The sequence below is a fragment of the Aspergillus multicolor genome (assembly GCF_047715735.1).
Source record: "Aspergillus multicolor strain CBS 133.54 unplaced genomic scaffold BDW74scaffold_32, whole genome shotgun sequence".
Taxonomy (NCBI): domain Eukaryota; kingdom Fungi; phylum Ascomycota; class Eurotiomycetes; order Eurotiales; family Aspergillaceae; genus Aspergillus; species Aspergillus multicolor.
The window spans coordinates 1-25282 of NW_027395983.1; the positions used below are offsets into that span (position 1 = coordinate 1).

The following is a 25282-nucleotide window of genomic DNA, read 5'->3' on the forward strand; positions in this document are numbered from 1 at the left end:
CATCTGGCAGGATGGCCGAGCGGTTAAGGCGTTAGATTAGAAATCTAATCCCTTCGGGGTCCAGAGTTCGAATCTCTGTCCTGTCGATTCTTTTTATCTCCTCTATTTTTTGCTCACCTGTCCTTTTGGGACTTATATGTCCTTTTTCGCGTTCACTACTTGCTTCAATAATACAGCCAGTAACTCTCCTTATGCCTCCTGCTCATTTGCTACACATACATTCTTGATTCGGAGCTCTCGCAACTCTATTCTCAACATAGCCAGGGCCTACCCCGGGGCTAGATATTCAGGGATTGAAACACATCCTGAAACTCCATCTCCCCCACGGTGGTTAGATAAATCCATTTGCAGCTTTTTCTTCGGCATGACTATATGCTGTGGTTTGCATCTATGTGAGCAATGCGAACCACCCATCTTATGCCGAGGCACGTGAAGCCGACGACCGAGCAGCTTCAGCTCCCCCGCATGGGACAACCGTCTCCGCATCCACGAGGTGTACAGACCTCCGCTTTAGTATACGATTATAGCTGGCCCTTGTACAGCGCTTTCTGCTCTTCTACTTGACCTTGTTGTGTTCCTTTTTTTTTTTTTTTAATCTGCCTGCGACCGGCGCTTCTGAGTGCCACTTTGCTTCGCGGCTTAGCCGAGATTACTCAGCTTACTTTCGCTTGTCGGAATATATATCGCAGAACATCCATTTCAAAGTCAACGAAACCCAGCAACCACACAGACATAACGCATATAATCCGCACATCATGGCCTCCAACTACACACTGAAATACTTCAACCTCACACTCCCGCAAGAATATGTCGCGCACGTCGAAATCAACCGGCCGAACCAGCTAAATGCCTTCTTCGAAGCGTACGTCCAAACATAAGCCACACCACTCCATAAACTACAGACCTCAACCGAGAAAAGCTAACACCAATGCCATCTATAGCATGTGGCTCGAACTGGGCCAACTCTTCAGCCAGCTCTCCACAGACCCCTCCGTCCGCTCAATAGTCATCACCGGCGCCGGCGAGAAGGCATTCACAGCAGGCCTGGACGTAAAAGCCGCCAGCCAGGGCCTCCTCTCCTCAGACTCGAAGCTCACAGACCCAGCCCGCAAAGCCGTGCACCTGCGTCGTGAAATTGGGGGATTCCAGGACTGCATAACCGCGATTGAGAAGTGCGAGAAGCCGGTGATTGTTGCGATGCATGGGTTCTCGCTGGGTCTGGCGATCGACCTCTCATCCGCTGCGGATGTTCGCTACTGTGCCAAGGACACGCGGTTTGCGGTTAAGGAGGTGGATATTGGGCTCGCGGCGGATGTGGGCACGCTCAGTCGATTGCCGAAGATCGTGGGGAACTTTGGCTGGGTTAAGGATGTTGCGTTGACAGCGAGGTTGTTTGGGGCCGAGGAGGCGCTGAGGGTTGGGTTTGTGAGTCGTGTCTTTGAGAGCAAGGAGGAGGCTGTCAAGGGGGCTATTGAGCTGGCTGCGCTGATGGCGAGCAAGAGTCCCATTGCCGTGCAAGGGACGAAGGAGTTATTGAACTGGTCGAGGGACCATACCGTACAGGATGGTAAGCACAAGCCCCGGCCCCCGTCTCAAGGTGCTCGTCCGGGCCCGAAGAAGAGCCGCCTCCCGCATCAAGGACTCAATATATACTAACACTTTGCTTCAGGCCTCCGGTATACCACAATCTGGAACAGCGCCGCGCTACAAACTAGCGACGTCCAGTCTGCCTTACTATCTGGCATCCAGAAGCGGAAGCCAACGTTCGAGAAGCTCTAAGCTTGCTCGGTTCTACCTGTCCTTGTCCCATGTATATAGCCACTCACACCCAACAACGAAGTAATTACAGCGCCACAAGAGCCTTACAAACCTAATTAGCAAAAATATACCTCTTGTCAGTCTTTCTGAGGCCAAAAAAAGGAAATTCGACAGGACAGAGATTCGAACTCTGGACCCCGAAGGGATTAGATTTCTAATCTAACGCCTTAACCGCTCGGCCATCCTGCCAATTGATGAAAAGATAGATAATTAATTAATTTTATAGCCTGAAATACAAAAATCGATGCGATTACAGCGATCCTATGAGGATCCACGAGATGCATGCAGCCCTGCATAATAACTACCTGGCCCAAGGCCAAATTTGAATTAACACTTTGGCCAGAGCCTAGGCTACGACCGCGTGGGGCTTTCTAGCCGGCCACCGAGCTGGCTGCACCTTGCAAGCCTTGATTTTATCGTAGTATGCATCCTATAATTACAGCGCACTATCCTCTGCAAGAGTCATTGCGTGTCTACCAGGCCTACAATGAAAGGAAGTCGAAGTTCAAATGAAGAAACACTGGATTGATTCAAGGTGCACTAAAGTACAGGCATTAAGGAACGTCCAGCTATTAGTGATTCAGTAGAGACAGAGAGAACAAGTAAGAAGCAGAAAACACCACGACATCACTGCTCATGCTATGTATGCGAAACCGTATTCGTCGAATGTCGAAACTGGATCAGTCGAACAATTCGGAAATGTCGAGAAAGAAAGAAATGAATCGAAATAACAATCGTAACCTCATATCAACCCATCATCGATGGTCGCTGACTAGCGCTGCCTTGCGTTGCGTTGCTGTGCAGCACGGAAGCAGCTTACTGGATGGTGATCTTCTTCGCAGTTGGCGCCGCAGCCTTGGGGACAACAACGGAGAGGATACCGTCCTTCAGGCTAGCCTTGACATCGTCCTGTGCAACGCGGGTGGGGAAGTTGAAGGTGCGCTGGAACTCGCCGACGGAGCGCTCGGAGACCCAGAAGCGGGGCTTGTGGGCGGCCTTTTCCTTGGAGACCTGCTTCTCGCCGGACTTGGCGACCTCACTGGATTCGTTCTGGCCCTGGGACTGCCCCTCAGCAGCCTGCTCGGGCTTCTTCTCCTTGTCGTCGCTGGAGGAGTGGTACTCGCGCTCGGAGCGGCCCTTGATCACGAGGGTCTGGGGGTCGGTGAACTCGATGTCGATATTGGACTGCGGGATGCCGGGGAGTTCACCATCCAGGTGATAGGCGTCCTTGGACTCGCGGACGTCGAAGCGGGGTGCGAAGGACTGCACGGAGGCGCTCTGGCCGCGAGAGGAGCGGTGGTTGTCGTAGTCGTCTAGGAGACGGAAGAGAGGAGAGAAGTCTCCGGCCGTGGGAACAGTGCGGAAGAGAGACATTGTGATGATGTTGTTTGTTTGAGAGAAGTAGTGGTTGAGTTGAAAGAAGTTGTGGTGTTTGGTTTGTTGCTTGAGTAGTTGCTTTGGATGATTGCTTGCTTTGCTTGATGATGATGGTCGAGGTAGCTGAGGGCTTCAGGTGCCTTTTATGCCTTCTGGCGGCAGTCGAAGTCACCATGACGGCAGACATCGTTGACTCTCGATATGGCACGATGTTTCTGGATAGTCGTTGATGTTTCACGAATTGACAGGATAAGAATAGATTGAAGCTTCTCGGAACATCCCGACGATTCTGGGTCCTTCGACGATCACGTGACACCAATGAAGCCTCACCACTGCCCATCTGTATAGAAGAATCGCGAAAAATGGCACAATTGCCACCAAGTCTTTCAAGCTTGATCATATGATCGTTGTGATGACGTTAGGTATTGGACATCAAGCATCGAATATCATGGATGCCTTCCATGCAAGTAGGTTTCGGTTAATACCAAGCTTTTAAAACAAGATTTGGCAGGTGAAGACACCTACTAGCGCAGTAGCAGAAACATCTAGACTGGTCTATTGAAGAAACAGCAGAGATGAACTGCACGACTCAGCATCTAGCCCTGGAGAAGTTCCCATGCTACGCGCGTCTGGCCCCAATATAGACCACGGGGTTAGCTATAGCTATTCCAGCTGGGCCTGGACCAGAAGAGCAAGCCCATACAGAGACGCCCTTCTGTAAGAGCATCACGTAGATTTCTAGAGCCCGCTCTCCATTATCTCCCGGGAGTTATCCAGCCAGCCATTGGTAGCGCGCGAGGGTCAGTAGTCGCCCAAAACGAAGTGTGCGAATTCGAGCACGACCCCCAAAGGTCAAAGAGCCGAATGCGCATGCGATCGAATTACTCCGACTCATCTTCCTCAGGTTGCATAACCTTCCCATCGAGTTCCTAGCGCACAAGTCTCGTTAGCAAATACGACCCCCCCCCCAGCGACGAATCGGCGCCTGCTCACCCTTCCCAACCGCAACTTCAGGTTCTGCAACTGGCTCTCCTTGATAACTAGGTGGCGGTCATCGTCCAAATCTTCGACGATATAGTCGTGGCGCTCCTCGTCGTATTTCAGGATGATCGCTTTCACGGACGGATCGCATTCGATGAGGATTCCTGTGTCGCTGTTAGCCTGCTCGGTATATTGCGATGGAGGTGTGCGGTACCCTTGACGGCGCGAGGCATGTTGACTTCGAGATATGACTGATTGAGTATGCAGAAAACCTGTAATCGTAGATAAGAGCAACGGGCGTCGGTCCGCAAATGAGTGTCTTGAGCGTGGTAGATTTCGATGCTTCGGAAGAGCGATCGTCGTATCTCCGGCCTTGTCACGTGCCCTGCTTATACTATTAAGCCTGAAATCCAAGGCTGAAATATACGGCTACGGAGTACAACAATATCTTTCGGATAAGTTCCTTTGTTATAACTAAGTACCTGACGATTGATTCTCGCAACAGTAATCTAGCAACATTGCACTTTCCATATACCAGCCATACAAGCAGCTCACTCGGGAGGAAAATAAAGATCCTATGATGGAAGGGCGGCAGGCTGGACTCGGAAAGGTTCCGCGGACCCGGGACGAGTGGGTCGGTGGAGTTTTGTATAGATTCGGCGTTGTTTCGAGCTTGAGCGTTGAGGGTCTTCACAATTGTAGGTGTCGCATAACTTGTAGCGCAAGTTCCTCAATATAAGCTGGAATACCTGCCTGATCAGATTAAGGTAGACTCTGTGAGACGACGCACTGAGAACAATCTGTAAATTAGTGGTGGGTCCGCTTGTGATGGGGTTCTGGCCACGTGATGTCCAAATTTCAAAACAGCCCCATAGTGTCAAAAATATTAGCCAACTTCAACAATCCGGCAGGATGGCCGAGCGGTTAAGGCGTTAGATTAGAAATCTAATCCCTTCGGGGTCCAGAGTTCGAATCTCTGTCCTGTCGATTCCTTTTTGCTTCTTGTCTGATCATCATGTAGGCAGTTCGCTTTTTGCTCGTTGCTCGTGGTTCGGCTGGAGGCCTGGGCCTGGCTGTGAGTTGGGAACATGAGCCGGGGTGGAGCGGGAGGCAAGAAGCCGAAGTAGGTGTATTCAATGTTCCATTCTGTGTATGATCGACCAAGAAATCTATGTCGCTGTTTATATATAATTCCCTTCGAAGAGACGCGAACTCCCTAATCACTATGCGGGGTTTCCTCCTCTGCAGGAATATCCTCCTCAGATGGCGACGGCTCGGGCGCATTCCAACCCGTCCCAGCTTGAGCAACCGATGCAACAAGCATGATCGCAAAGCCACCGAGAAGGAGCATCTTGATAGCACGCTCGTAACTCTGCATGGCGACCTCTCTCTCCGCGCCCGACAGCGTCCCGACCAGCGCAGGGCTACCGAGAAGCCGATGGATGAGCCCTTCTTTATTGGACAGGCCGTGTTTCGCGAACCCTTCTTGCAGTCCGGCCTTGAGCTCACGCTGAAAGAAACCACCGCCCATGGCTGAGCCGAAACTGCCAGCGAAGCCGCGTGACATGCCGACCAATGCAGTCACGATGTAGTGCACCTCTGGCCGGGTAAGGTAAAGGATATGCGCGAACGTGTAGTTCATCGACGCGCCGATGGCAAAACCGTCGACGAACATGGCGATGACGTACGCAACTGTGTGGGATGTTTGCGTGGAGAGCGCGAAGAGGAGGAGGTTTGCAAAGGCGAAGCAGAGATAGACAATGACATTTGACCTAGAGGATATTAGTGATTACAAAAGAGGAAAGTTAGGTGAAACCATACCAGTAGTAACTTTCTCCATGGCGAATATGTAGCCAACCTACAAGTAATCCTCCAAAACCGAAGCCCGCGTTGGTGGGCGTCAAGATTAGACCTGCGGTGGCTGGAGACCAGCTCCGAACCACCATTGCATATACTGGGGTATAGAATAAAACTGCCCAGCGGGCAGTCATGGCTAACAGTGCAGCCAAGCATGTAAGCGAGACGCCCCTCGCTTTGAGTACTTCGGTCGGAACAATAGGCTCATCTGCAAACCTTGATTCGATGATCCAAAACGCAGCAAAGAAGACAAAGGAGAGAATGATTGGCGTAGTCGGAATCCTGGGTGAAGCAAGGCTGAATAGCAGAAGAAAGATAGAGATAGCCTGGAGTACGTTAGCACATATACTAACCAAGACGCGATGTCGAGGCTCACCAAGGTCAAGCCTCCAGCGTAATCTATGCTCTTGAGCTTCTGTAGTAAGACTGCAGTCTTTGTGGTTCCAGATTCAGATTCAGATTGCGGATGGGACGGAATGGCAAAAAACAAGATAGAGCCCAGCACCAAGCCCGCGGGCGCCTGCACCCAGAAAATAACGCGCTGCAAGGCGAAAGTTAGAGCTGACAGTCTTTCATAAGATATACAGAGCTTACCCATCCAAGTTTTGGCACTATCAACCCGGAGAGAACTGCTCCCAGGGATACTCCGATAGTCATTCCAAAATTGACTATGCCAATAAATACGCCTCGTCGCCTCTGGTTCACCAAATCTAGAGTCAAAATGATACCGGTGACCATAAGGCCACCGGCGCCAGTACCGCTAATAGCTCGACCCAAGAGGAAGATGGCTAGCGACGGCGCTGCAGCGGTAATGAACAGACCAATAGCTAGCAAGACGCAAGAAAAGAGCACATAATTGCGAGGCGTGAAGATCTGAGCCAGTCGCCCTGCTACAGGAGTCACACTCGACGCGGCAATCTTCAAAAATTGTCAGAATTCAACGACAATATTGCGAAAATGGTTGAAGTACCATAAAAGCCGAATTGAACCAGGTAGTGTCTTCGAAGGCATTGAGATCCGTCGCAATCTCCGACTGTGCCGTAGTCATCATCGTCATGTTCATTGCTGGCAAAATTCAGTCCCGGGTCGCATTTCCATCAAATATTGAATAAAATACCCTGGATAAATATCAATGCTCCCATAGAGAGACAAATCACCAAGCCTCGTCTGAACGAGACGGAGACCGGGGTTGCCGGTAATTGTGGCCCATCGGAGTCGCGCCCGAGCAGAGGCGTTTGCTCATCATGAGAGGCGGCCTCGAGGACAGGGTCGGCCTCGAAATTGCGGCTTGCGGTCATGGCGGATTTGAGCTGTTCAGATACTCGAAAAGCTGGCGGGACTGCCCATCTGTTGACGGTTGTCGCTACCGGGGAGTTTTGGGGGAAAAGTTGGAGCTGGGAGGGAGCTGGGAGCTTGCGATAAGCTTGCAATCGCAACTAGGCTGACTCGCTGGCTGACAGGTATTTCTAAGCAGCGCTCTGTTGGGCTCAATCCTTGGATTCCTCAGATAAGTGCATCTTGACGCGACCAATAGCTTCCCCAACATTGCAAGCGGTTCCTTGAATGAATCTGGCTTAGACTGCGGATGCCGTCATCACCACCAACGGGCCGAGCGATTCAGCTCTGGGATTCGCTCAACCACGCCTTTCGAGTGACACCATGACACGAAATAATCCGCATTGTTGTACAATTGGCGTGGCAGTATCAGGAACTTTATGCTATTTCGTATTGGCCCAATTTGTGTCAATTAACAGAATATTTATGCTGCGACTTGTATTGGGAAGAATGACCTCTGCCGGCCGGAAATATATAAATGCAGGAACGGAGGTGACAGAGTAACTGCCTTGAGCCTGGCCTCGGAACAGTCGCACCTGATTGAAATAGTCAACGAATACTGCAGTATAACAGCGACATGGATCATACGATAACCTGCCTCCTATCGTGGTTCTTAGATTAGAAGTTACGTGATATTCGAAGCTCAAGTTGATCAACAATTGCTTCGGGTCGTCCGAATGATACCCCGCAAAATCCTTTATCGGAGAAGTTATCACTTATCATTATCAACTTATCAGCACCAGGTAGGAGATGGCATGATGAGCTCTTTACCGCTTCCAGAAGGTCCAGCCGAATCCTCTTGTTGTTTGTGCGGAGGTCGGAAGGTTCCGCGAATTCCGAGCATTCCGAGGTGGAATAATTTACGCCTCAATCTCAGATACAAAACGACTGCTTCCCCTCACCAGAGAGATTGTTCAGTCAATCATTCTCACAACTGCAATCATGGCTCCCCATCCCCTTGCCATCCTCTCTGAGGAGGAGATCAACCTTGCCCGCGACATTGTCATTGCCCAACACCCCAACACAGTCATCGACTTCCGAGAGATCTTTCTCCAAGAGCCTCCGAAAGGCCAGCTCCTTGAGTTCCTTGCCCTTGAGCATGCCGGCCGCCTGAGCCCGACAACACCTCGCCCCCCTCGGCTGGCTCTCTGCCAGTACGATGTTATCGGAGCGGACCGTGTCCCGTCATACGAGGAGACCGTGGTGGATGTTGTTGCATCAAAGAGTGTCAAGCATAATGTTGTTGGAAAACAGCACCACGCAGCTTTGACTCTGTACGTTGATGCGGTTGTCTCGTTTTGGGCCCTGTGATCTTGCTAACAATGCTGTAGGAGCGAGTTCGACACGCTAGTTGAACGTTGCTTTGCCTCACCACTGTTCAAAGAAGCTCTTGCCGAGTTTGACCTACCGGAGGGCTTTGAGGTTGTCATTGAGCCCTGGCCGTACGGTGGCCTCGACCTTGCCGAGCCCAACAGACGGTTCTTCCAAGGACTGTGCTTTGCTCAGGATGCGACGAAGAAGAATCCCGACGCCAACTTCTACTCCTACCCTCTCCCGCTCATTCCTGTCATGGACGCCCACACACAAGAGATCATTCGTGTCGACCGACCGGCTACGGGCGGCAAGGGTGATGGATTGAGGGAACAGACTTTCAAGCGCGACATCATCGGACACTGTAAGGCGTCAGACTACGTGCCTGAACTGCTGCCTGAAGGCACTCGTAAGGACCTCAAGCCACTCAACGTGGTCCAGCCTGAGGGTCCTTCATTCCGCATCACCAACGAGTCATTAGTCGAATGGCAGAAGTGGCGCTTCCGTGTTGCGTTCAATCCTCGTGAGGGTGCCACTATCCACGATGTGTGGTATGATGGCCGCAGTGTCATGCACCGTCTGAGTATTAGTGAGATGGTGAGTTACTGTAACGAGATAAGAGAAACTGGCTGACAGTTGGATGTGACAGACCGTCCCATATGCCGACGCTCGCCCTCCATACCACCGTAAACAGGCTTTCGACTTTGGCGATGGTGGCGGTGGAAACATGGCCAACAACCTGTCCATCGGCTGCGACTGTCTCGGAGTTATCAAGTACTTTGATGCTATAATCACAGGCGCTGATGGTACTGCTCAGAAGCTTCCCAACGCCATCTGTCTGCACGAGCAGGACAACGGCATTGGCTGGAAACACTCCAACTGGAGGACGGGCCGCGCTGTGGTGACCCGCCACCGTGAGCTGGTTGTGCAGTTTATCATCACCCTTGCGAACTACGAGTACATCTTCGCCTACAAGTTCGACCAGTCCGCCGGTATCACCGTGGAGGCACGTGCCACGGGTATCCTGAACGTCGTCAACATCGATGCCGGAAAGCTCAGCGAGTACGGTAACGTCGTGAGCGGCGGTGTTCTCGCTCAGAACCACCAGCACATCTTCTGTGTGCGCATTGATCCAGCCATCGATGGGGTGGACAACTCCGTTCAAGTTGAGGAATCACGCCCCGTCCCTATGAACGAGGCTACCAACCCCAACGGCAACTTCTACAAGGTCAACACTGAGACAGTGGAGAGGGCGTGCTACTTTGACGCTGCACCTGACTTGAACCGCACAGTTAAGATGGTCAACCCACACAAGATTAATCCCATCAGTCAGAAGCCTGTTGGGTACAAGTTTGTTCCGCTCGCCACTCAGAAACTGTTGGCAGACCCTCAGTCTATCCAGGCCCGGCGAGCTCAATTTGCACAGCACCACGTTTGGGTAACCAAGCATCAGGACGGCGAGCTCTATGCTGGTGGCCGCTACACCCTTCAGAGTCAGGATGAAGTGGATGGTGTCTCAGACGCCGTCAAGCGTGGCGACAAGGTGGCCGACACGGATGTGGTCGTCTGGAGTACTTTCGGCATTACACATAACCCTCGCATTGAGGACTGGCCTGTCATGTAAGCGCCCCAACATTTTTCACTATGCGACCCAAAAGCTAACAACATAATAGGCCCGTGGAAATCTTCCAACTCATGATCCGACCGGCCGACTTCTTCACGGCCAACCCATCTTTGGATGTGCCCTCCTTGAAGAACGAGGCGTCAAGGGTCGTAGGCAAATCGGAATGTTGCCGAACTGCCCAACTCTAAATTAGACTTAATGTATGATAACGATGTAATGTATATAGCTGAGTTCCGAAAATTTATTGCCCTTGCCCTTGTTGCTTAAGAATAGTGTATTTTATGCGCATAAACCATGACTGCATAACTACGCCCTCAGTTCCGCACTTTCCGCACGCCTCGGAAATCAGACCGACCTCTTTTCTCTTCTTCCATCTATCCTTCCGATTACCAACTACGGCAGACACTTCCGGCACGATGAGACCTCAGAAATCCTAGTGACTTACAAGTGGAGTAGTATCTGATAATCAAAGACCAGGATCGTCTTGGCTCGCTTCCCTTCGCACAATGGAGAACTCGTCGAAGAGATCAAGCCCCTCGGAACTGCCTCGGAGCAGAAAACGAGCCAAGTACACCCAGCTGGCTTGGTACGTCTCCAATCACTACTATTCTCCGTTCGCTTTTAATGACAGAAGCAATGAATGCAAGCGCCGGAAATTGAAGTGCGACGGCAAACAGGTCTGCTCGCGATGCGTCCGCCAGAACGCGCAATGCATCTATACCCCTAGCAGCCACGCCTCGACTAATACCCCCGCAACCCCGACGGGCGAAGGCCGCGATGACAGGTGAGTTGACTTGTTTAAGCCTAAGTGCTGATGGATTTGAGTTAGCAGCTAACGATTCCCGGGTTCTAGGTTCTCCAACAAGTTTAGAACCGTTGACCAGCAGATCGAGGCCCTGCACCGTGAGATGCGGGCCATGTCTGCGCGCATGCGCGAGCTGGAGTCTGCGTCCGCCACGCCCAGTGCGAGCAATATTCCGTCGGTATCTTCGTCGTCTGTTAGTGCTGGACTGCAGCGGATTATGAACAGACCAGTGTCTCCGGACTACGTAGGCCCCACGAGCGCGGAGTTTGGGATCATCCCGCGGCAGAAGCCTGCAGTTGCAGCCGGTGCAGATGAGAGCGATGTCGAGGAGTCGGAATCGACATCTGCGCCTAGTCCGGCTGCTGTCTCGGACGTTGAAGCGATATCAAATGATCCTCTAGGATGCCTGGGCAAGGATGAAGCTCTGCGGTTGGTGACGGTCTACGAAAACAATGTAGGCGTCATGTACCCGTGTATCGACCTTGAAAGCGTACGGTGCTATGTCAATGATTACTATAAAGATGGGAATGGGACGGGCCCGACGCCGCCTGGGATGACGGACCAAGATTGGTTCTTTGCTAGGGATGTCGAGGTCTTGAAGATACTGTTGGCTACGGCGCTACTGGCCGAATCTCATGGCCGGAGTGAGCGGGCTGCAGTTTTAGCAGATAGTGTCGAGGATCGGTTTGCAACGCGTGTGAAGATCCCCGAGGTTGATATGAAGGAGCTGCTTATTCTGACCCTGCTGGTATTTTCTCCCATCTCGCACAGGCCGACGGAAATCCTAACATGAATATGACAGTCCATCTTCCACTCTTACCGTGACGACGAAGTCATCTCCTGGCGTATTGTTGGTATGGCCGTTCGGGGATCCATGCAACTAGGCCTTCACAGACAGGAAACTTGGCTCCGAACAGGCGGCGTCTTCCCCGGCGACCTCCAGTGGAACTTTGCCAGCCGCCTCTTCTGGTGCATCTACGTCTTGGACCGAAAATGGTCTTTTGGGACCGGACTCCCCTTCGCAATTCAAGACTCAGACATGGATACAAACCTGCCTGAGCCAGGTGCCGCAACACCATATCTAACCTGCATGATCAACTACGCGCGACTGAGCACTAAAATCTGGGGTCTTGTCATGGGCTGGCGCAGCAGACCCAAAGCTGCAACGTCGGACTATTGCTCATACTTAGACTTCCAAGTCCAACAATGGATCCAGTCTATCCCGCGTGAACTCCGGTTTGATCCGGACCCTCCCACTACACCTGGGACAAACAATGAGAGTCCAGACCCCGACTCAGCCGGCCGCTCCAACACCACTATGCTTCAGGTTCTCCTGGCCCTACAAGCGAACCAACTTCGCATCCTCGTCTACCGTCAGAACCTCCTATCCACGGAGAGTATAGAAACGAACGCTTCCGGTGCCCTAGTCGCAGTCGAAACCGCAAAGTCAACCGTCCACATGCTCGACTATTTCTCCCGCGTTTCGGATATCTACTTTCAGCGACCGGAGCCATTCAACTATTTCCTGATCTCGGCACTAGCAGCGTTATTTCTGGCTGTACTTCATGCACCGGCGCGGTTCAGCCAGGTCTGTAAGAATGAGTTCTATGCCGCTGTTGATATGGTGCGAAGGTCGAGTACCAGGGCACATACGAGTCGGCGCCTGCAGAAAATCATTCGGAGTCTAAAGCTTATTCGGCTAGGACTGGACGTGCCAGGGAGAAAGTTGCAGCAACAACAGACTCCCGGGCAGCAGCAGATGCCAGCTCGTCCCGGAGGAAGTGACCTCGGTCCTGGATCTGTAACCAGGACTAGGAATAGCATTATAGCTACGCCCTCACTCAGCCACGCCACCCCTTCTGCTTCCGCTCTCTACGGCCATGCAAATGCCCAGACTCAACATCAGCAACAGCGCTCCCAGAATCCCAACTCCAATTTCCTCACACCGCAGCCTTCAACCTCGCACAACCACGCGCTCTGGCCCATGACCTCCCCACAAACCTCAACATGGGTAGACGAAAACAGCTGCGAGGACCTTACGAGTTTCTTCGAGATGGCGGGCGAGCTGTACTTTGATCCAAGGATTGACCCGACCCTTAGCACAGAGAACGGGGCTAATACTGTGACTGAGGATGGAGCTGGGAATGAACTACCCTCACAGGGTGCGCTTAGTGATGCGCTGGGGGCGTTTGAGGCGGAGGATGAGGCGCTTACGCGGGTTATGGCGGGCTTGTTATAGCTATAGACTATATATTTCCTCTTGGATATAGATCGATTGGATATATATACCAATTGATCTGCGTGTTAGGATGGGTCTTCGCAAGCCTCCCCGAGCCTGCTTACTCATTGCAAACCGATCTACGGTACGGTGTCATGGTTTATCCATTGACTACTGATCGATCCTTGGAACAAGCAAAAGAGTTTCCGGTGTACTGAGGCAATCTGGTTCTAAACTTCGTTGTATACAGTCCTGATCGGGTTATACTTTGCCTGGGATGAGATACGGAGACGGGTGCTATAGGTATATGGTAGAGAGCCTGCGATACCCGCCCCCTCGTGCATTAGACATATGCAACCATATGTGCCTTGAGGTTTGCGTGAGTCTTCTAGGCAGGCTCGCCGGACGGGCCCTCCAATACTGTACCAACAGGAGGAGCAACACCCAGATCCGGGTACCCGTCCGCAGTCCAGTCAACCCGCTGTGCAGCGGTGTACCGATTGCCATCGCAAGCGCCCTCCTTAGCAGGGGTGGCATGGTAGATATTCCAGATCTCCGTGCCATCTGGGCTAGTGAAGAAGCTGCAATTGCATCGTTAGCGTCATTATCCAACCACCTCGGAATCCACAATGGAAGAAAGAGGGAAACATACTAGTTATGCCCAGTCCCATAGTTCCCGTCCGCAGAAACAAACACGGGCCCATCAGACTTCGTCCACGAGCCCTGCTCCAGTGGGTCGCCGAACCCATCGTACTCCAGCAGGGCGAGCGAGTAGTTCGCTGTCCAGCAGTAGCTCGCCGAGTACGCGACCCAGATGCTGCCGTCGTGGTAGAGCGGGGCTGCGCCCTCGTTCACGGGCGCGCCGACGGTCTCCCAGGGCTCAAGGGGCTCGGAGAGGATATGCGTTTCGCCGATTGTGGAGGGCGTGTCGAGTGTTGCAATGCAGTTGCATTGGATGCCGTTGGCCATGCACGACCAGATCAGGTAGTTTTGTTCAGCGATTGTGAGGACTGTCCCGTCGATGCCCCATTCTGGAGTTACCTGGGCGAGATAGCTGTAAGAATCCCAGGGGGAGGAGCCGCCTGGTGAAGGTTAGCGTGGATAATGAAGCGTTCAGGATCATGGGGTAAGGACATACCCTGGAGGACATGCACATGTTGATTGTCGACGCTGTCACCGCTGGTACCGGCGGTGTAGTATAGGTACCAGCTGCAGCATGGATTAGTATCAGTATGACTATCAGCGTGTTAATGGAATATACATACATTCCGTCAATCTGGTGGAACTCCGGCGCCCACAGATGGCAGCATCGGCTGGGCTCGGTGTCGCTCCATACAACTTGCACCTCACCGGTCTTCAGCCCCTCAAGCGTGGTAGCTCGGGTGATTTGAACATCGGACCAGGTAGTCGTGGTCAGGTAGTAGTACCCATCGACGTAAACCATGTACGGGTCACTGCCATTGGGGTCCTTGAGCGGGTTCGAAAAGGAAGCGGCATCAGCCCCGAGGAGGAGAAGGCTGGTCCCGAGGAAGCGGAGGGCGCCTCGCAGAGAAAACATTTTTGATGATTGGCCTGTTTGCCTACCGAGTTAATCTTGAAATATAAAGGGGCAGGATCCGATGCAATCATCCTTTATACTCTGCCCTTTGTGATATCATCTCCCCGCGAATACCACGATTGGTGGAAAAGACACTGCAGCAAGAGGTGATCGGTAGAGTCTTGTCGTTCTTGTCATTCCTCATCAGGCTTGCCTCCGACGAGCCAAGACGTTCCATCGACGTCTAAATGCTGCAGCTTCTTTCCGGCGGTTGCTGCCTCGGTTAAGAGTGCGACTGCCGACTACTTTTTACCCGGCGTCTGCGTCTTTTCTTCAGCACCCCGCATTTTCTCCGCGATCGACGCGGCGGCGGTCGATTCGGCACTTATCCCTGCTTCAGCTTACAGGGACTGAAGTTTGTAACTCTGATGCCTGATTGATGATGCTGTCACAGTCCGTTCCCAATCCAGCCAAGTAGTTCTTGGTGATGCTCCGGGTGGAGAGTGAGATAACGACTTGAAACGCCCGCCGTCCGGGGTATACTAAGGGTCCAGCCACGAGGTTTCGCACTCAAACGCACTAAGTCAGAATTGATTTATATCGAAAAGTGGCGCTGCCAGCAGCCTCAACTGCGGTGATACATATCGCTATATCCGGACGTGGACCGTGAGGCCAAGGCGTCTTGGGTGTCAGGTACCGGACCAGGTCCACCGGAGTTGCCTTTGGCATGGAGCGTATATCCATTTTGTTAATATATCCAAGAGACTATTGTTTGACCAGAAGCGAGAGAGAAGCATGTGGGTATCTTCCACAAATAGCTGCACACCGGGCTCCCCCCTGTGCTTGGTGGTTTGCGTATATAACCGGGGTTTTCTGCTGCAGAGAGGGAGCATTGCATGATTGTTCTCCCGCCGGAGTAAAGAGAATTGTCCTATTTTCGCCATGCATCTGCCCATTCTTGCAGCTTCGGCGTCCCTTTTTGTGGGCGCGGCCTATGGCTATGCTTCTCCTGGAGCATGCTCCGGTGCGTGCAACATCCACGACCCGGCTTTGATCCGTCGTGAGTCCGATGGCACGTATTTCCGCTTCTCGACCGGAAACAAGATCTCTTATGCGTCTGCTTCGTCAATCCAGGGCCCATGGACTGTGCTGGGGTCTGTGTTGCCGGATGGTTCGTCGATCGATCTGCCTGGGAATGACGATCTCTGGGTACGTGATCACTGATCGGCAGTCAATCATACCGCAAAAAGTGCTAACATCACATATTTTGTAGGCTCCTGATGTTCAGCTCGTCAATGGTGTATATTATGCACTCTATTCGGTCTCGTCGTTCGGCTCTCAAAACTCTGCGATCGGTCTGGCGACTTCCGAGACCATGGACCTCAACTCCTGGACCGACCACGGCTCAACAGGCGTACGATCCGATTCCTCGAAGCCATACAATGCCATCGACGGCAACCTTTTCAATGACGGTGGAAGCTGGTACATGAACTTCGGTTCGTTCTGGGGCAACCTTTACCAGGCGCCCATGAACTCTCCTCCCACCTCTGTCGCCTCCGCATCATACCAGATTGCATACCAACCGGCTGGCGAGCACGCCGTTGAAGCCGCATACTTGTACAAGTATGGCGACTACTACTACCTCTTCTTCTCGGAGGGCAAGTGCTGCAGTTACGACACATCTAGGCCGGCTGCTGGCGAGGAATACAAGATCAAGGCTTGCCGCTCCTCGTCCGCCACTGGTGGCTTCGTAAGTTCCCATTCGATATGTGCCGTCGAAACAAGCTAACCGCGTCTAGGTCGATGCAAATGGTGTCTCTTGCACTAACGGCGGTGGTACTGTTGTACTGGAGAGTCACGACAACGTTTATGGCCCGGGTGGCCAAGGTGTTTTCACCGACCCAACCCTCGGCCCTGTGCTGTACTACCATTACGTCGATACCAACATTGGTTATGGCGATGGCCAGAAGCTGTTTGGATGGAACGCCATCGACTTCTCAAGCGGATGGCCCGTTGTGTAAACGTCGGTCTTGAGTATATTTGAGAGCGGCAAAACGCCCGTGTATTTATAGTTGTGTTGGAGACAATCTGCAAGTGTTTTTGCTTTCAGCAAACAATGCTCTCTGAAGAAACAGTTTGTAAGCATGAAACTGGTCATTGTAGTCGAGTTCTCGTTCCAGCTCTGTAAATAGTGCGTAATAGTCATGAGACGGTGATAACCCAGGCTGCGGACGAACACGATACCTCGCCCTATCGAGTCGCCCCGAGGTCGTACCTCGCATCATAGATCTGAGACAAAGCCGGCGACGTCTTCCCCCGCGGGCCCTTGTGTGTGACTGTCGGACTTCGGCAATTGGCATTGGTCGAAGCCTCTTGGCCACCTGAAACACTCGCTTTTCGTTCTAAAGCGTTATACCCAGTGGGCAACCTTAGCTTTCAGAAAGCAGCATTGCTAAGATCGTGTACACTACTCACCTTAGGTCTGCCCGAGTTTCTCGAATTTCAACTCCCCGGTTTTCCAAGTCTCTGTGCCTTGCTGGCTAGGTGACTCTCCAAACTAGGGGTTTATTCCTTGTGAGGATCATGGTCATTGACGTGATTCTGGAATGGCCCTGAGATAAGAGCTACCGAGATAAAAAAAAAAACAGACTTCTTTCACTTTGCAAGGAAGATAAACGGGCCAGTTCCGTGTACCTGCAACGCCCTAGGTAGGCGCACTGCTGGACCGTTATTTCCAGGAGGAGGTAGCACTCGGTTGAACGCATTGCGAAGGACAAATCGGTAGTTCCAGTGGTTATAGGGGAGGCGATCGGCTGGAGACTGTGTTGATAAGGTAGAGACGAAGGGGAGAAGAAGTTGAAAGTCGACGCTCGAGCAAGGAAGGCACCATGTACACGTGATTGAACCTTTGACAGTAGGGAACATGAACACTTGCAAGAGACTAGTTGAGAATATCTGTCAAGTAAGAGATTGCTAATTGCGTTTGTGTATATAAGAAACAGATTATGCCGCAGAATGGGATACATCGAGGTATTGCGGTAGCCTCGCACTATAGTACATCACGTAGAAGTTCATATCACATAACTGAGGTTGGAGACACTCGAGAGTCTAATGAGATCCGGGCATTTTGTGACTATCCAATTAAATCAGTAAGACCTCTTCCTCGACGAGGCAAAGGTACTAACCCAGTCACCTCATGGAATTTGCCCTTGACGGCGTCGCCGATCTTCTTGTTCATGGGCTTGACCTTCTCGGCATCGTAGTACTTCCCGCCGTACTTCTGCTCGGCGTCGTTGAGGCCTTTATTCCAGTCAGCTGAAGTTCCTGTTCAAATGCTTTCTAGATGTTGGGTACCTTTGTCAAGATAATCGGTCTGGCCAGCCGATCCAGTCTGACCGCCGCTGGCACCGGTCTGCTTGCCCTGGTGCTGGTCTGAGAGGTGAGAGCCGAACTGACTAAAGTTGTTCATTGTGTTTTGATTTCCTCTTGATGATATATTTGATGAAATTAGCCTGCTATTGTCGAGTCCAAAGGCGCTCTTATAGATGGCAGTCCTCTGAGCGGGTTAGTCATCCGCACACTCTGACGCAAGACTCCAGCCTGCAGTTCGCGCCATGATGTAAACCACCATCATCGACCAGAAATGCCATCGCGGTCGCCTTCGTGATTCGCTCGATCACGGCCTTTCTTCGTGAGCTTCTTTGGTTGATGGACGGAACTCGCAAAAGATAGGACTAATCTGCGATCGAGGCTGGGGAACAACAACTGTGTTGCCTGCTCTCTAGACCCTGGGATGGTCATGACGCTAGAGAATCCGGATTGAGGATTGCTTGCTACCACGGTACCACCCAGATCAAGGTCAGATATCCAAGCTGCGCCCTATAAGGCTCGTTAGTGCTGATGGGCTCTCGGCACAGCGCCAGGACCTGCGCTAGACATGCAGGGCATTTGTCGCTTGGTATGCTCTGAGCCTCCCATGATGGGTATCTCGACAACCGCATTATTGATTGACACCAGCGATTGGTCGCAATCTTCCGAGAAAACACATCGAGCTTTCAGACATGTTATGAAACCGACGTGATCTGTGATGTCGGGAAAACTGCGCGATCGCAGCTCGGCTATATTTAGAGAGCCCCTTTCAACGCCGCGATCGCCATGACTCGGTGGCAGGCACTCGGTTCGTCCCCCTTGCGCTTTGGACCAACAAGACGCATGGAATCAGCAATCGCGTGACTCACAATCTGATGAGTACTGCTGAAGGATGTTTACATCGACATACTCCGAGGAACTACTGGAATTGTCGGAGCTGGCAAGCAACGTTCTCGACCACGAGTGGAGACTGCGACCAAATTTCAAGCTCGCGAGTCGCGCTGAACTCTGATTCTTGACGATATCCACAAATCCAGGGACCGTTTCTGATGGTTTCGGGCGTCTCTTCCAGTCTAAGCCTGGTAGTCAGCCACCCTTGGGCTGATTTCTTCAGGCTTCACCCTGGATTTGATTCTCGGGACAAATCTATAATCTATAAGACCTCGATATCCATAGCGAACACTGAAGCTCAGCAATTGACAGACAGCTCACGGGAATGGTACTACCCTTGCGAACAATCGAGTTGATTCTTCACGAGCTCACACTGTCGAATCGTTTCAGCTCGGTCCCAGGGGCTGAATGCCTGGACACGTCCCGAGATCGCGGTCGAATTGGCCCCAAACCTGGCACTAGCTTGACGCCCAGAAATGATGCGGAGCGTTGATCTGGCACGGATTCGTCTCTGTTTCGCCGATTGTCATCTCATATCTCCTCAGTCCAACCGACAAAGTTTGAGCAGTGACTCGGGATGTCTGAGTTGGGAGCATGATGCTTCAGCTCCAGAAGACTTGTCAACCAAAGCTCCCCCTTGAGCCTCAAATGATTCGCTCAAACCTGGAAATGAGTCCCCCATTGACTCGTTTTGACTCTATATAATAAGCCTCTTCCCCCACCTTCGCCCTCAAAAACATCTCTACCTCCTATACCAAACCACACATCTCATAATGCGCTTCCTCGTCCCTCTCGCTCTCCTCGGTGCCGCCGCCACCAATGTTATGGCCGAGACCGCCGAAGACCTCATCCAAGAGTCGCTTCCCCAATGTCTGCAAAGCTGCGTCGGCAACGTGTTTGAGAATATCTCCGGCTGTGACCTGAGCGACACCGACTGCCTGTGCAAAGCCGGCACCCCGAGTAGCGACACCCTCAGCACCGCAAAGACCGACCTGACCACATGTATCACAAGCGCCAACTGCACCACCGCAGAGACCCAGGAGATTTCCAAGTTGGACTTTAGCTCCCTGATGGATGAGGCCAATGGCCTGTGTAGTAAGTGTTCCTATTACTATTCCTAGCCTGATACCTATGAAGAGCGCCTTCTCACACATTCTATAGGTGGTGCTGCCGCTATCTCTGCCAATGTCGCCCTCGCTGCTGGCGCCATGGCCTTTGCTCTTTTCCTGTAATCGATGCGACCGGTCAATGATGATGGATGATGGATGGAGGATGTTTATTTTCTGATGCTGTATCCTGTTTTGAGTTACGCAGAATACTAACGCACGATGTACATATACCCTGAGCTGTGTTGATATATGGAGTTCAATCAAGTGATAATATGGTGTTACCAATCTGCTGGAGTTATCAGATGGAACTAGACATGGAAGCTCTGCTGAACCAGGCTGCATCTAGATATTACCATTTATCTAAGTGTGTGATCCCATTCTCCAGTTCAAGACTTTTCATATTGGTTTTGATTGAAGGTTGTATATGCATGCCGCCACCATCACTCATTCAACAACCGGCGCAAAGTGGAAACATGCATAGATATCCGTGATCCCTCTATAGTAAAAAAAAAAAAATATCCCTAATGGCATTTATTCCCCATGTCAAGCAGCGAAAGGCAAAAAAGAAATGGGATGAGCAGGGATCGAACCAGCGACCTTTAGATTAAATGACTGATGTTTAGAACACTTCAGTCTAACGCTCTACCAACTGAGCTATCGCCCCATTTGATGGTTTTTTGCTTGTATATTGACAATATAGAGGAATTTCGACAGGGCAAGGTGTGGGAAAAGGAAGGAAAAAAGAATGGGATGAGCAGGGATCGAACCAGCGACCTTTAGATTAAATGACTGATGTTTAGAACACTTCAGTCTAACGCTCTACCAACTGAGCTATCGCCCCATTGCATATTATTACATTGCCGGATTTGATCACATAAAGTAAATTTGTTCCCTGCTGAAGAACCTGAAGCATCTGGGCTGTCAATCGACTTGTCCCAGCCAAAGCAAGGTCCGCTAATACTTTACGTGCCTGGTCCGACTCTACAAAAGCGCACGTGTCTGTCATTATCGCGCGTAAGCAATGTTTCCGCGTGGCGAGTCCGCGGACAATGTTAGTCGTTGACAATGCCTATGAGCTGACAGACTACTACGGTAATGCAACGGAAGAAAGATCTCCTCAAGAGTATATCGATCCTACCGTACTCGGAAAGAACAATCATCTTTTACTATTTCAGCGCTATGTTCAAGATAGCGGATAGCCATCTAACTAGCTTACCTGCACATACTGTACATATATAGTTCCATGGGTCGCGCGAAGTCCGGGGATGATGACGAATCGGCCGCATCGTGATGAATTAATTTGTTTGACCCCGCCAGAACACAACTCTACTCCCACCCACCCCTCTCCTAAGATATTAATATAATCAGAGTTATCAAGATGGCCATCCAATCCCACTCCTTCACAGCGATTCCCATCCTCGACTACTCCCTAATCACAACCAACAAGCCAGCCTTCCTTGCCGATCTCCGCAATGCTCTGGTCAACGTGGGATTCTTCTATCTCGTCAACGCGCCCATCGCATCAGAAATCAGGCAAAACCTTGTCACAAAATGCAAAGCGCTCTTTGACCTTCCACTGGAGAAGAAGCTCGAGATAGAGATGGTGAATAGCAAGCACTTTCTCGGCTACTCGCGACTTGGGGCCGAGATCACTGCCCGGAAGCAAGATTATCGAGAACAATTTGATGTACGTTTACCCTTTACGCAGTACAAATTCAGACCTAAGGAGATACTAAAAGGCGATAGTTTGCGACGGAGCTTCCTGCGCCTGGGCCAGGGGAACCTCTGTATAGGAACATTCGCGGCCCAAATCAGGTATTCCCTACCCCCTCCACAAAGTGGCTGCAACTAATATCGCCAGTGGCCCGACGAAAGCGCAATCCCCGGATTCCGCCAATCTGTCGAAGCATACCTGGCAGAACTAAGCCCAGTGGCGGATAATTTCCAGGTCCTCATCGCCGAAGCCCTGGACCTGCCCTCATCAGCACTGAAGCAATTCTTCGACGACCCCGTGCAGCAGAAGATGAAATTAATCAAGTACCCACCACCACCAAGCACCGCCGACTCCCAGGGCGTCGGACCCCATAAGGACTCGGAGTTCCTGACGTTCCTCCTGCAGGCCACGCCCCATCACGGCCTGGAGGTGCAGAATAAATCCGGGGTCTGGGTCCCCGCTCCACCGATCGAGGGGTCGTTAGTTGTTAATATCGGTCGCGCTTTGGAAGCACTTACGGGTGGTGTCTGTACGGCGACGACACACCGTGTTAATCTTGCGCCATCGAATTATGTTGATGTGGATGGGGCGCCGCTGGGGCCGCGGTTCTCGATTCCCGTCTTCCAGGGGATGAGCTTGGACTTGGCGGTTGAGGATATCGACTTGGATTTTCCGGCACATATTAAGGAGTTAGTTGGTGATGAGAAGGCGCGGTCGGACGCTGAGGCTACGTTTAATAAGATATTCCGCGGTCGCACCGGAGAGGGAACGCTCATTCATCGCATTATCAGTCACCAGGATGTTGGTCGGAGATGGTATCCTGAGCTACTTGCGCGGGCGCTGGGGGAGTATGACAAGCAAGGCCAGGGCCAAGGACCAAGTTCTGCACAGTGAGCCAAGCAGATCAGCATGCGAACGGGAATCAAGATGAAACCGTGGTGGCCTCTGCAGGCTTGGCCGAGCACGAATATCCCGTGTCATCAGGGTGATTTTCCAACAATGGGAGCTGATGCCGTGCGTTGTCTCGGTATAAGTATGGGACCCCATCCCAATCTTGTCTTCGGAAGCTCAGGTCCACAAACGTCATGATGGGAAAATTGATTTGGGTCCTGGCCGCTGTAACCTCCGCCGTACTTGCGGCGGATATCTATGTTTCACCTGATGGCTCGGACGATGCTGCGGGCACGATCGATGCGCCTTTCCAGTCTATCCAACTAGCTGTCGACGAGGCTACAGCGGGATCAACGATCTACTTACGTGGCGGGACGTACACCCCGACGACGAACATCCAGATTACCAAAAGCGGCACGGCCTCAGCGCCGTATGTGCTCCGTGCTTATGAGGGAGAATCGGTTATCATTGATGGCGAAGAGCTTTCGGGGTAGGTACAGAACCCTGGATAGCGGACACAGCTAACACATGGATTAGAACACCAGCAGACCTAGATGCATCTCTTGACAATTCAGACCGCGGTATTCTGCACATCCAAGACGCGGACTACTGGGAGTTCTATGACCTCGAGCTGATCAACGGCCCATACGGTGTCTACGCGCGAGATGCATCAAACAACCACTACGAGCGCCTTGTCACACGGGACAACTATGAGACTGGTATAACGACTCTCCTCTCATGTTTTGCTTGCCCCAGATGCTCACCAATTCAGGCTTCCAGCTACAAGGCGCTTCGTCGAACAACCTCGTGCTGTACCTCGACTCCTACGGCAATCGCGACCCTCGCAAGAACGGCGAAAGCGCGGATGGCTTCGCCTGCAAGGAGGGCTCCGGCGAGGGTAATATCCTTCGCGGCGCACGACTCTGGAACAACGTCGACGATGGACTGGATCTTTGGTATGCTTCAACTCCAGCGATGGTTATGCCCCATCTCACAATAGCAGGGAGTTCAAGTCCGCCGTAACAATCGAAGACACAATCGCATGGGGCAACGGCTTCAACCGGTAAGAAGCTCTGACACACCCTTCTGCTCGAGCCTTCCTAAACTTTATACAGTTGGGGCTTCTCCCCCTTCGAAGGCGACGGCAACGGCTTCAAGCTCGGCGGCGGCGACGACGCAGACATTGGCCCGGCGGACCACATCATAACAAACAGCATCGCCTTCGACAACGCGAAAGACGGGTTCACCGATAACTCGCAGCCGGGCAACTTCGTGCTTACCCGCAACACAGCGTGGGACAACGCCAAGGTCGGCTTTAAGTTTAACACTGTGGTCGCGACGCTGCAGGGGAATGTTGCCGCTTCTAATGGAGAGTCCCCGACCGCGCTTAGTGACGAGCAGATCTCGAGCGGCAATTCGTGGGATGGAGGTGAGGACTGGGATGATGGGAGATTTGTGAGTGTTGATGTTGGGCTTGTACAGGGGGAGCGGAATACAGATGGCACGATTGAGCCTAGTGATTTCCTTTTGCCGGTTGATGGGGAGGAGATTGGGGCGACGACGGATTGGGAGGCTTGAGTCTAGCTCGGGCTGCAGGGCTGAAGATATCCGCGGAGATGTCTAGGGATTGTTGCCGCTTCCCAGGCATCAAACGACTGTGATATCGCTATACAACATGCTTTCCAGCAGACATGCAAATGCAAGTTTGCTTGTCCACTAAGCAGCCATTGAGGACCCAACATGCACAAACTGAGAAACGTCTCTGAAGCGAACAATGTTTCAATTGGAACCTCCTCATATTTACCGTATTGCGGTCTCTCTGCATTCCGCTCCATAACTGAGCGCCGTATCAAAGCCTACATTACTCCCATGCAAAGACCCTCTTGTCGATTTGGAAGTGGCCCCTATCATAGAAGCACGTTTGTTGAACTGACGCAATCCCCTAACATACGTCTCAAGTTGCTCCCACCCTGTCATGATATGCCCCTGCTTTTGAGTTTCACAGCATACGAGTAAGCGCTGACCTTCGTAGGCAGGTACTTTCGCTTCAGCTAGATGGAGACTGGATTCTGTGCCTGGATTGAATTTTCCACGGCGCTTTCGACCTAGAAGGGATTGTCGAGAGATGGTATACTTGCGCAGTGCCGCCATTCCGACGGATCAAAACTTTTGCGACCGGAGAAGACCCTCAAAAAGCATTATACTTCTTTGGATTTCCCATGGTCGGCCGCACTGAGTCTGAGATTATTCTGCTATTGACAATCAACCTTCGCCAGTCACCGTCTTCCTGCAGCATACGAGGCTGTGGCATCTCGCCAAGACGCCGGATATGGTTTGGCGATACGAGGGCAGACAGCTCAACTTCCTCTCAACGAAAGACTGAATCGAAAGCTTCTTTAGAGGTGAGTCAACGATCAGGCTTCCTTGCGCTTCCCAAATCTGTGA

General features: G+C 51.9%; 11 protein-coding genes and 5 non-coding genes across 16 annotated transcripts; 8 read left to right on the forward strand and 8 right to left on the reverse strand.

Annotated features, from left to right (window-relative positions):
- Positions 1-5: 5 nt before the first annotated feature.
- On the forward strand, positions 6-86 carry BDW74DRAFT_t176. Its single transcript has one exon. It is a non-coding gene; the product is annotated as a tRNA-Ser (tRNA).
- A 478-nt stretch (positions 87-564) lies between these two features.
- Positions 565-2004, forward strand: BDW74DRAFT_86312 (enoyl-CoA hydratase/isomerase family protein). Its single transcript, XM_073733922.1, has 3 exons — positions 565-862; positions 942-1567; positions 1670-2004. The coding sequence occupies exons 1-3, from the start codon at positions 756-758 to the stop codon at positions 1777-1779; spliced, it is 843 nt and encodes a 280-aa protein (XP_073579847.1). The 5' UTR covers positions 565-755; the 3' UTR covers positions 1780-2004.
- Positions 1927-2007, reverse strand: BDW74DRAFT_t181. Its single transcript has one exon. It is a non-coding gene; the product is annotated as a tRNA-Ser (tRNA).
- A 627-nt stretch (positions 2008-2634) lies between these two features.
- On the reverse strand, positions 2635-3192 carry BDW74DRAFT_170303 (Hsp20/alpha crystallin family protein; the record flags this gene model as incomplete). The annotated part of the gene is made up of 1 exon (XM_073727146.1): positions 2635-3192. One exon carries the CDS (start codon positions 3190-3192, stop codon positions 2635-2637), a length of 558 nt encoding a protein of 185 aa, XP_073579848.1.
- An 884-nt stretch (positions 3193-4076) lies between these two features.
- tfb5 (TFIIH complex subunit TFB5) lies at positions 4077-4409 on the reverse strand (the record flags this gene model as incomplete). Its single annotated transcript, XM_073727147.1, has 3 exons — positions 4077-4124; positions 4189-4340; positions 4391-4409. 3 exons carry the CDS (start codon positions 4407-4409, stop codon positions 4077-4079), a joined length of 219 nt encoding a protein of 72 aa, XP_073579849.1.
- A 673-nt stretch (positions 4410-5082) lies between these two features.
- On the forward strand, positions 5083-5163 carry BDW74DRAFT_t177. The gene has a single exon. It is a non-coding gene; the product is annotated as a tRNA-Ser (tRNA).
- On the reverse strand, positions 5154-7568 carry BDW74DRAFT_86339 (putative MFS multidrug transporter). Its single transcript, XM_073733923.1, has 6 exons — positions 7151-7568; positions 7004-7098; positions 6628-6951; positions 6410-6574; positions 5998-6359; positions 5154-5948 (listed from the first exon to the last, which is right to left on the reverse strand). The coding sequence occupies exons 1-6, from the start codon at positions 7329-7331 to the stop codon at positions 5393-5395; spliced, it is 1683 nt and encodes a 560-aa protein (XP_073579850.1). The 5' UTR covers positions 7332-7568; the 3' UTR covers positions 5154-5392.
- A 354-nt stretch (positions 7569-7922) lies between these two features.
- On the forward strand, positions 7923-10491 carry BDW74DRAFT_187788 (putative copper amine oxidase; the record flags this gene model as incomplete). The annotated part of the gene is made up of 4 exons (XM_073731569.1): positions 7923-8642; positions 8700-9276; positions 9329-10299; positions 10353-10491. Exons 1-4 carry the CDS (start codon positions 8311-8313, stop codon positions 10489-10491), a joined length of 2019 nt encoding a protein of 672 aa, XP_073579851.1. The 5' UTR covers positions 7923-8310.
- A 318-nt stretch (positions 10492-10809) lies between these two features.
- Positions 10810-13347, forward strand: BDW74DRAFT_181979 (transcription factor domain-containing protein; the record flags this gene model as incomplete). Its single annotated transcript, XM_073730143.1, has 4 exons — positions 10810-10889; positions 10938-11087; positions 11157-11856; positions 11911-13347. The coding sequence occupies 4 exons, from the start codon at positions 10810-10812 to the stop codon at positions 13345-13347; spliced, it is 2367 nt and encodes a 788-aa protein (XP_073579852.1).
- An 88-nt stretch (positions 13348-13435) lies between these two features.
- On the reverse strand, positions 13436-14884 carry BDW74DRAFT_187792 (glycoside hydrolase family 43 protein; the record flags this gene model as incomplete). Its single annotated transcript, XM_073731570.1, has 4 exons — positions 13436-13907; positions 13979-14408; positions 14465-14535; positions 14592-14884. 4 exons carry the CDS (start codon positions 14882-14884, stop codon positions 13715-13717), a joined length of 987 nt encoding a protein of 328 aa, XP_073579853.1. The 3' UTR covers positions 13436-13714.
- Positions 14885-15805: 921 nt separating this feature from the next.
- BDW74DRAFT_170309 (arabinan endo-1,5-alpha-L-arabinosidase) lies at positions 15806-16884 on the forward strand (the record flags this gene model as incomplete). The annotated part of the gene is made up of 3 exons (XM_073727148.1): positions 15806-16072; positions 16137-16613; positions 16663-16884. 3 exons carry the CDS (start codon positions 15806-15808, stop codon positions 16882-16884), a joined length of 966 nt encoding a protein of 321 aa, XP_073579854.1.
- Positions 16885-17835: 951 nt separating this feature from the next.
- BDW74DRAFT_160419 (uncharacterized protein) lies at positions 17836-18478 on the reverse strand. Its single transcript, XM_073725619.1, has 3 exons — positions 18218-18478; positions 18049-18163; positions 17836-17996 (listed from the first exon to the last, which is right to left on the reverse strand). Exons 1-3 carry the CDS (start codon positions 18330-18332, stop codon positions 17972-17974), a joined length of 255 nt encoding a protein of 84 aa, XP_073579855.1. The 5' UTR covers positions 18333-18478; the 3' UTR covers positions 17836-17971.
- An 837-nt stretch (positions 18479-19315) lies between these two features.
- On the forward strand, positions 19316-20478 carry BDW74DRAFT_160421 (CFEM domain-containing protein). Its single transcript, XM_073725620.1, has 2 exons — positions 19316-20218; positions 20285-20478. The coding sequence occupies exons 1-2, from the start codon at positions 19897-19899 to the stop codon at positions 20353-20355; spliced, it is 393 nt and encodes a 130-aa protein (XP_073579856.1). The 5' UTR covers positions 19316-19896; the 3' UTR covers positions 20356-20478.
- Positions 20479-20801: 323 nt separating this feature from the next.
- BDW74DRAFT_t180 lies at positions 20802-20896 on the reverse strand. The gene has a single exon. It is a non-coding gene; the product is annotated as a tRNA-Phe (tRNA).
- Positions 20897-20978: 82 nt separating this feature from the next.
- On the reverse strand, positions 20979-21073 carry BDW74DRAFT_t179. The gene has a single exon. It is a non-coding gene; the product is annotated as a tRNA-Phe (tRNA).
- A 537-nt stretch (positions 21074-21610) lies between these two features.
- BDW74DRAFT_170310 (uncharacterized protein) lies at positions 21611-24415 on the forward strand (the record flags this gene model as incomplete). The annotated part of the gene is made up of 8 exons (XM_073727149.1): positions 21611-21919; positions 21979-22047; positions 22094-22794; positions 23019-23327; positions 23375-23556; positions 23610-23735; positions 23870-23900; positions 23953-24415. 8 exons carry the CDS (start codon positions 21611-21613, stop codon positions 24413-24415), a joined length of 2190 nt encoding a protein of 729 aa, XP_073579857.1.
- Between the last annotated feature and the right edge of the window lie 867 nt (positions 24416-25282).

What these genes read in the sequence shown, in the direction of transcription:
- BDW74DRAFT_86312 (XM_073733922.1), top strand. Translation starts at nt 756, where the DNA reads ATGGCCTCCAACTACACACTGAAATACTTCAACCTCACACTCCCGCAA. An exon ending in CTAAATGCCTTCTTCGAAGC is followed by an intron (nt 863 to 941) that starts GTACGTCCAAAC and finishes TGCCATCTATAG; the next exon opens with CATGTGGCTCGAACTGGGCC. An exon ending in GGACCATACCGTACAGGATG is followed by an intron (nt 1,568 to 1,669) that starts GTAAGCACAAGC and finishes ACTTTGCTTCAG; the next exon opens with GCCTCCGGTATACCACAATC.
- BDW74DRAFT_160421 (XM_073725620.1), top strand. Translation starts at nt 19,897, where the DNA reads ATGCGCTTCCTCGTCCCTCTCGCTCTCCTCGGTGCCGCCGCCACCAAT. An exon ending in TGAGGCCAATGGCCTGTGTA is followed by an intron (nt 20,219 to 20,284) that starts GTAAGTGTTCCT and finishes CACATTCTATAG; the next exon opens with GTGGTGCTGCCGCTATCTCT.
- BDW74DRAFT_160419 (XM_073725619.1), bottom strand. Translation starts at nt 18,332, where the DNA reads ATGAACAACTTTAGTCAGTTCGGCTCTCACCTCTCAGACCAGCACCAG. An exon ending in GACCGATTATCTTGACAAAG is followed by an intron (nt 18,164 to 18,217) that starts GTACCCAACATC and finishes ACTGGAATAAAG; the next exon opens with GCCTCAACGACGCCGAGCAG. An exon ending in AAATTCCATGAGGTGACTGG is followed by an intron (nt 17,997 to 18,048) that starts GTTAGTACCTTT and finishes TTAATTGGATAG; the next exon opens with TCACAAAATGCCCGGATCTC.
- BDW74DRAFT_86339 (XM_073733923.1), bottom strand. Translation starts at nt 7,331, where the DNA reads ATGACCGCAAGCCGCAATTTCGAGGCCGACCCTGTCCTCGAGGCCGCC. An exon ending in GGTTCAATTCGGCTTTTATG is followed by an intron (nt 6,952 to 7,003) that starts GTACTTCAACCA and finishes CAATTTTTGAAG; the next exon opens with ATTGCCGCGTCGAGTGTGAC. An exon ending in CATGGAGAAAGTTACTACTG is followed by an intron (nt 5,949 to 5,997) that starts GTATGGTTTCAC and finishes AATATCCTCTAG; the next exon opens with GTCAAATGTCATTGTCTATC.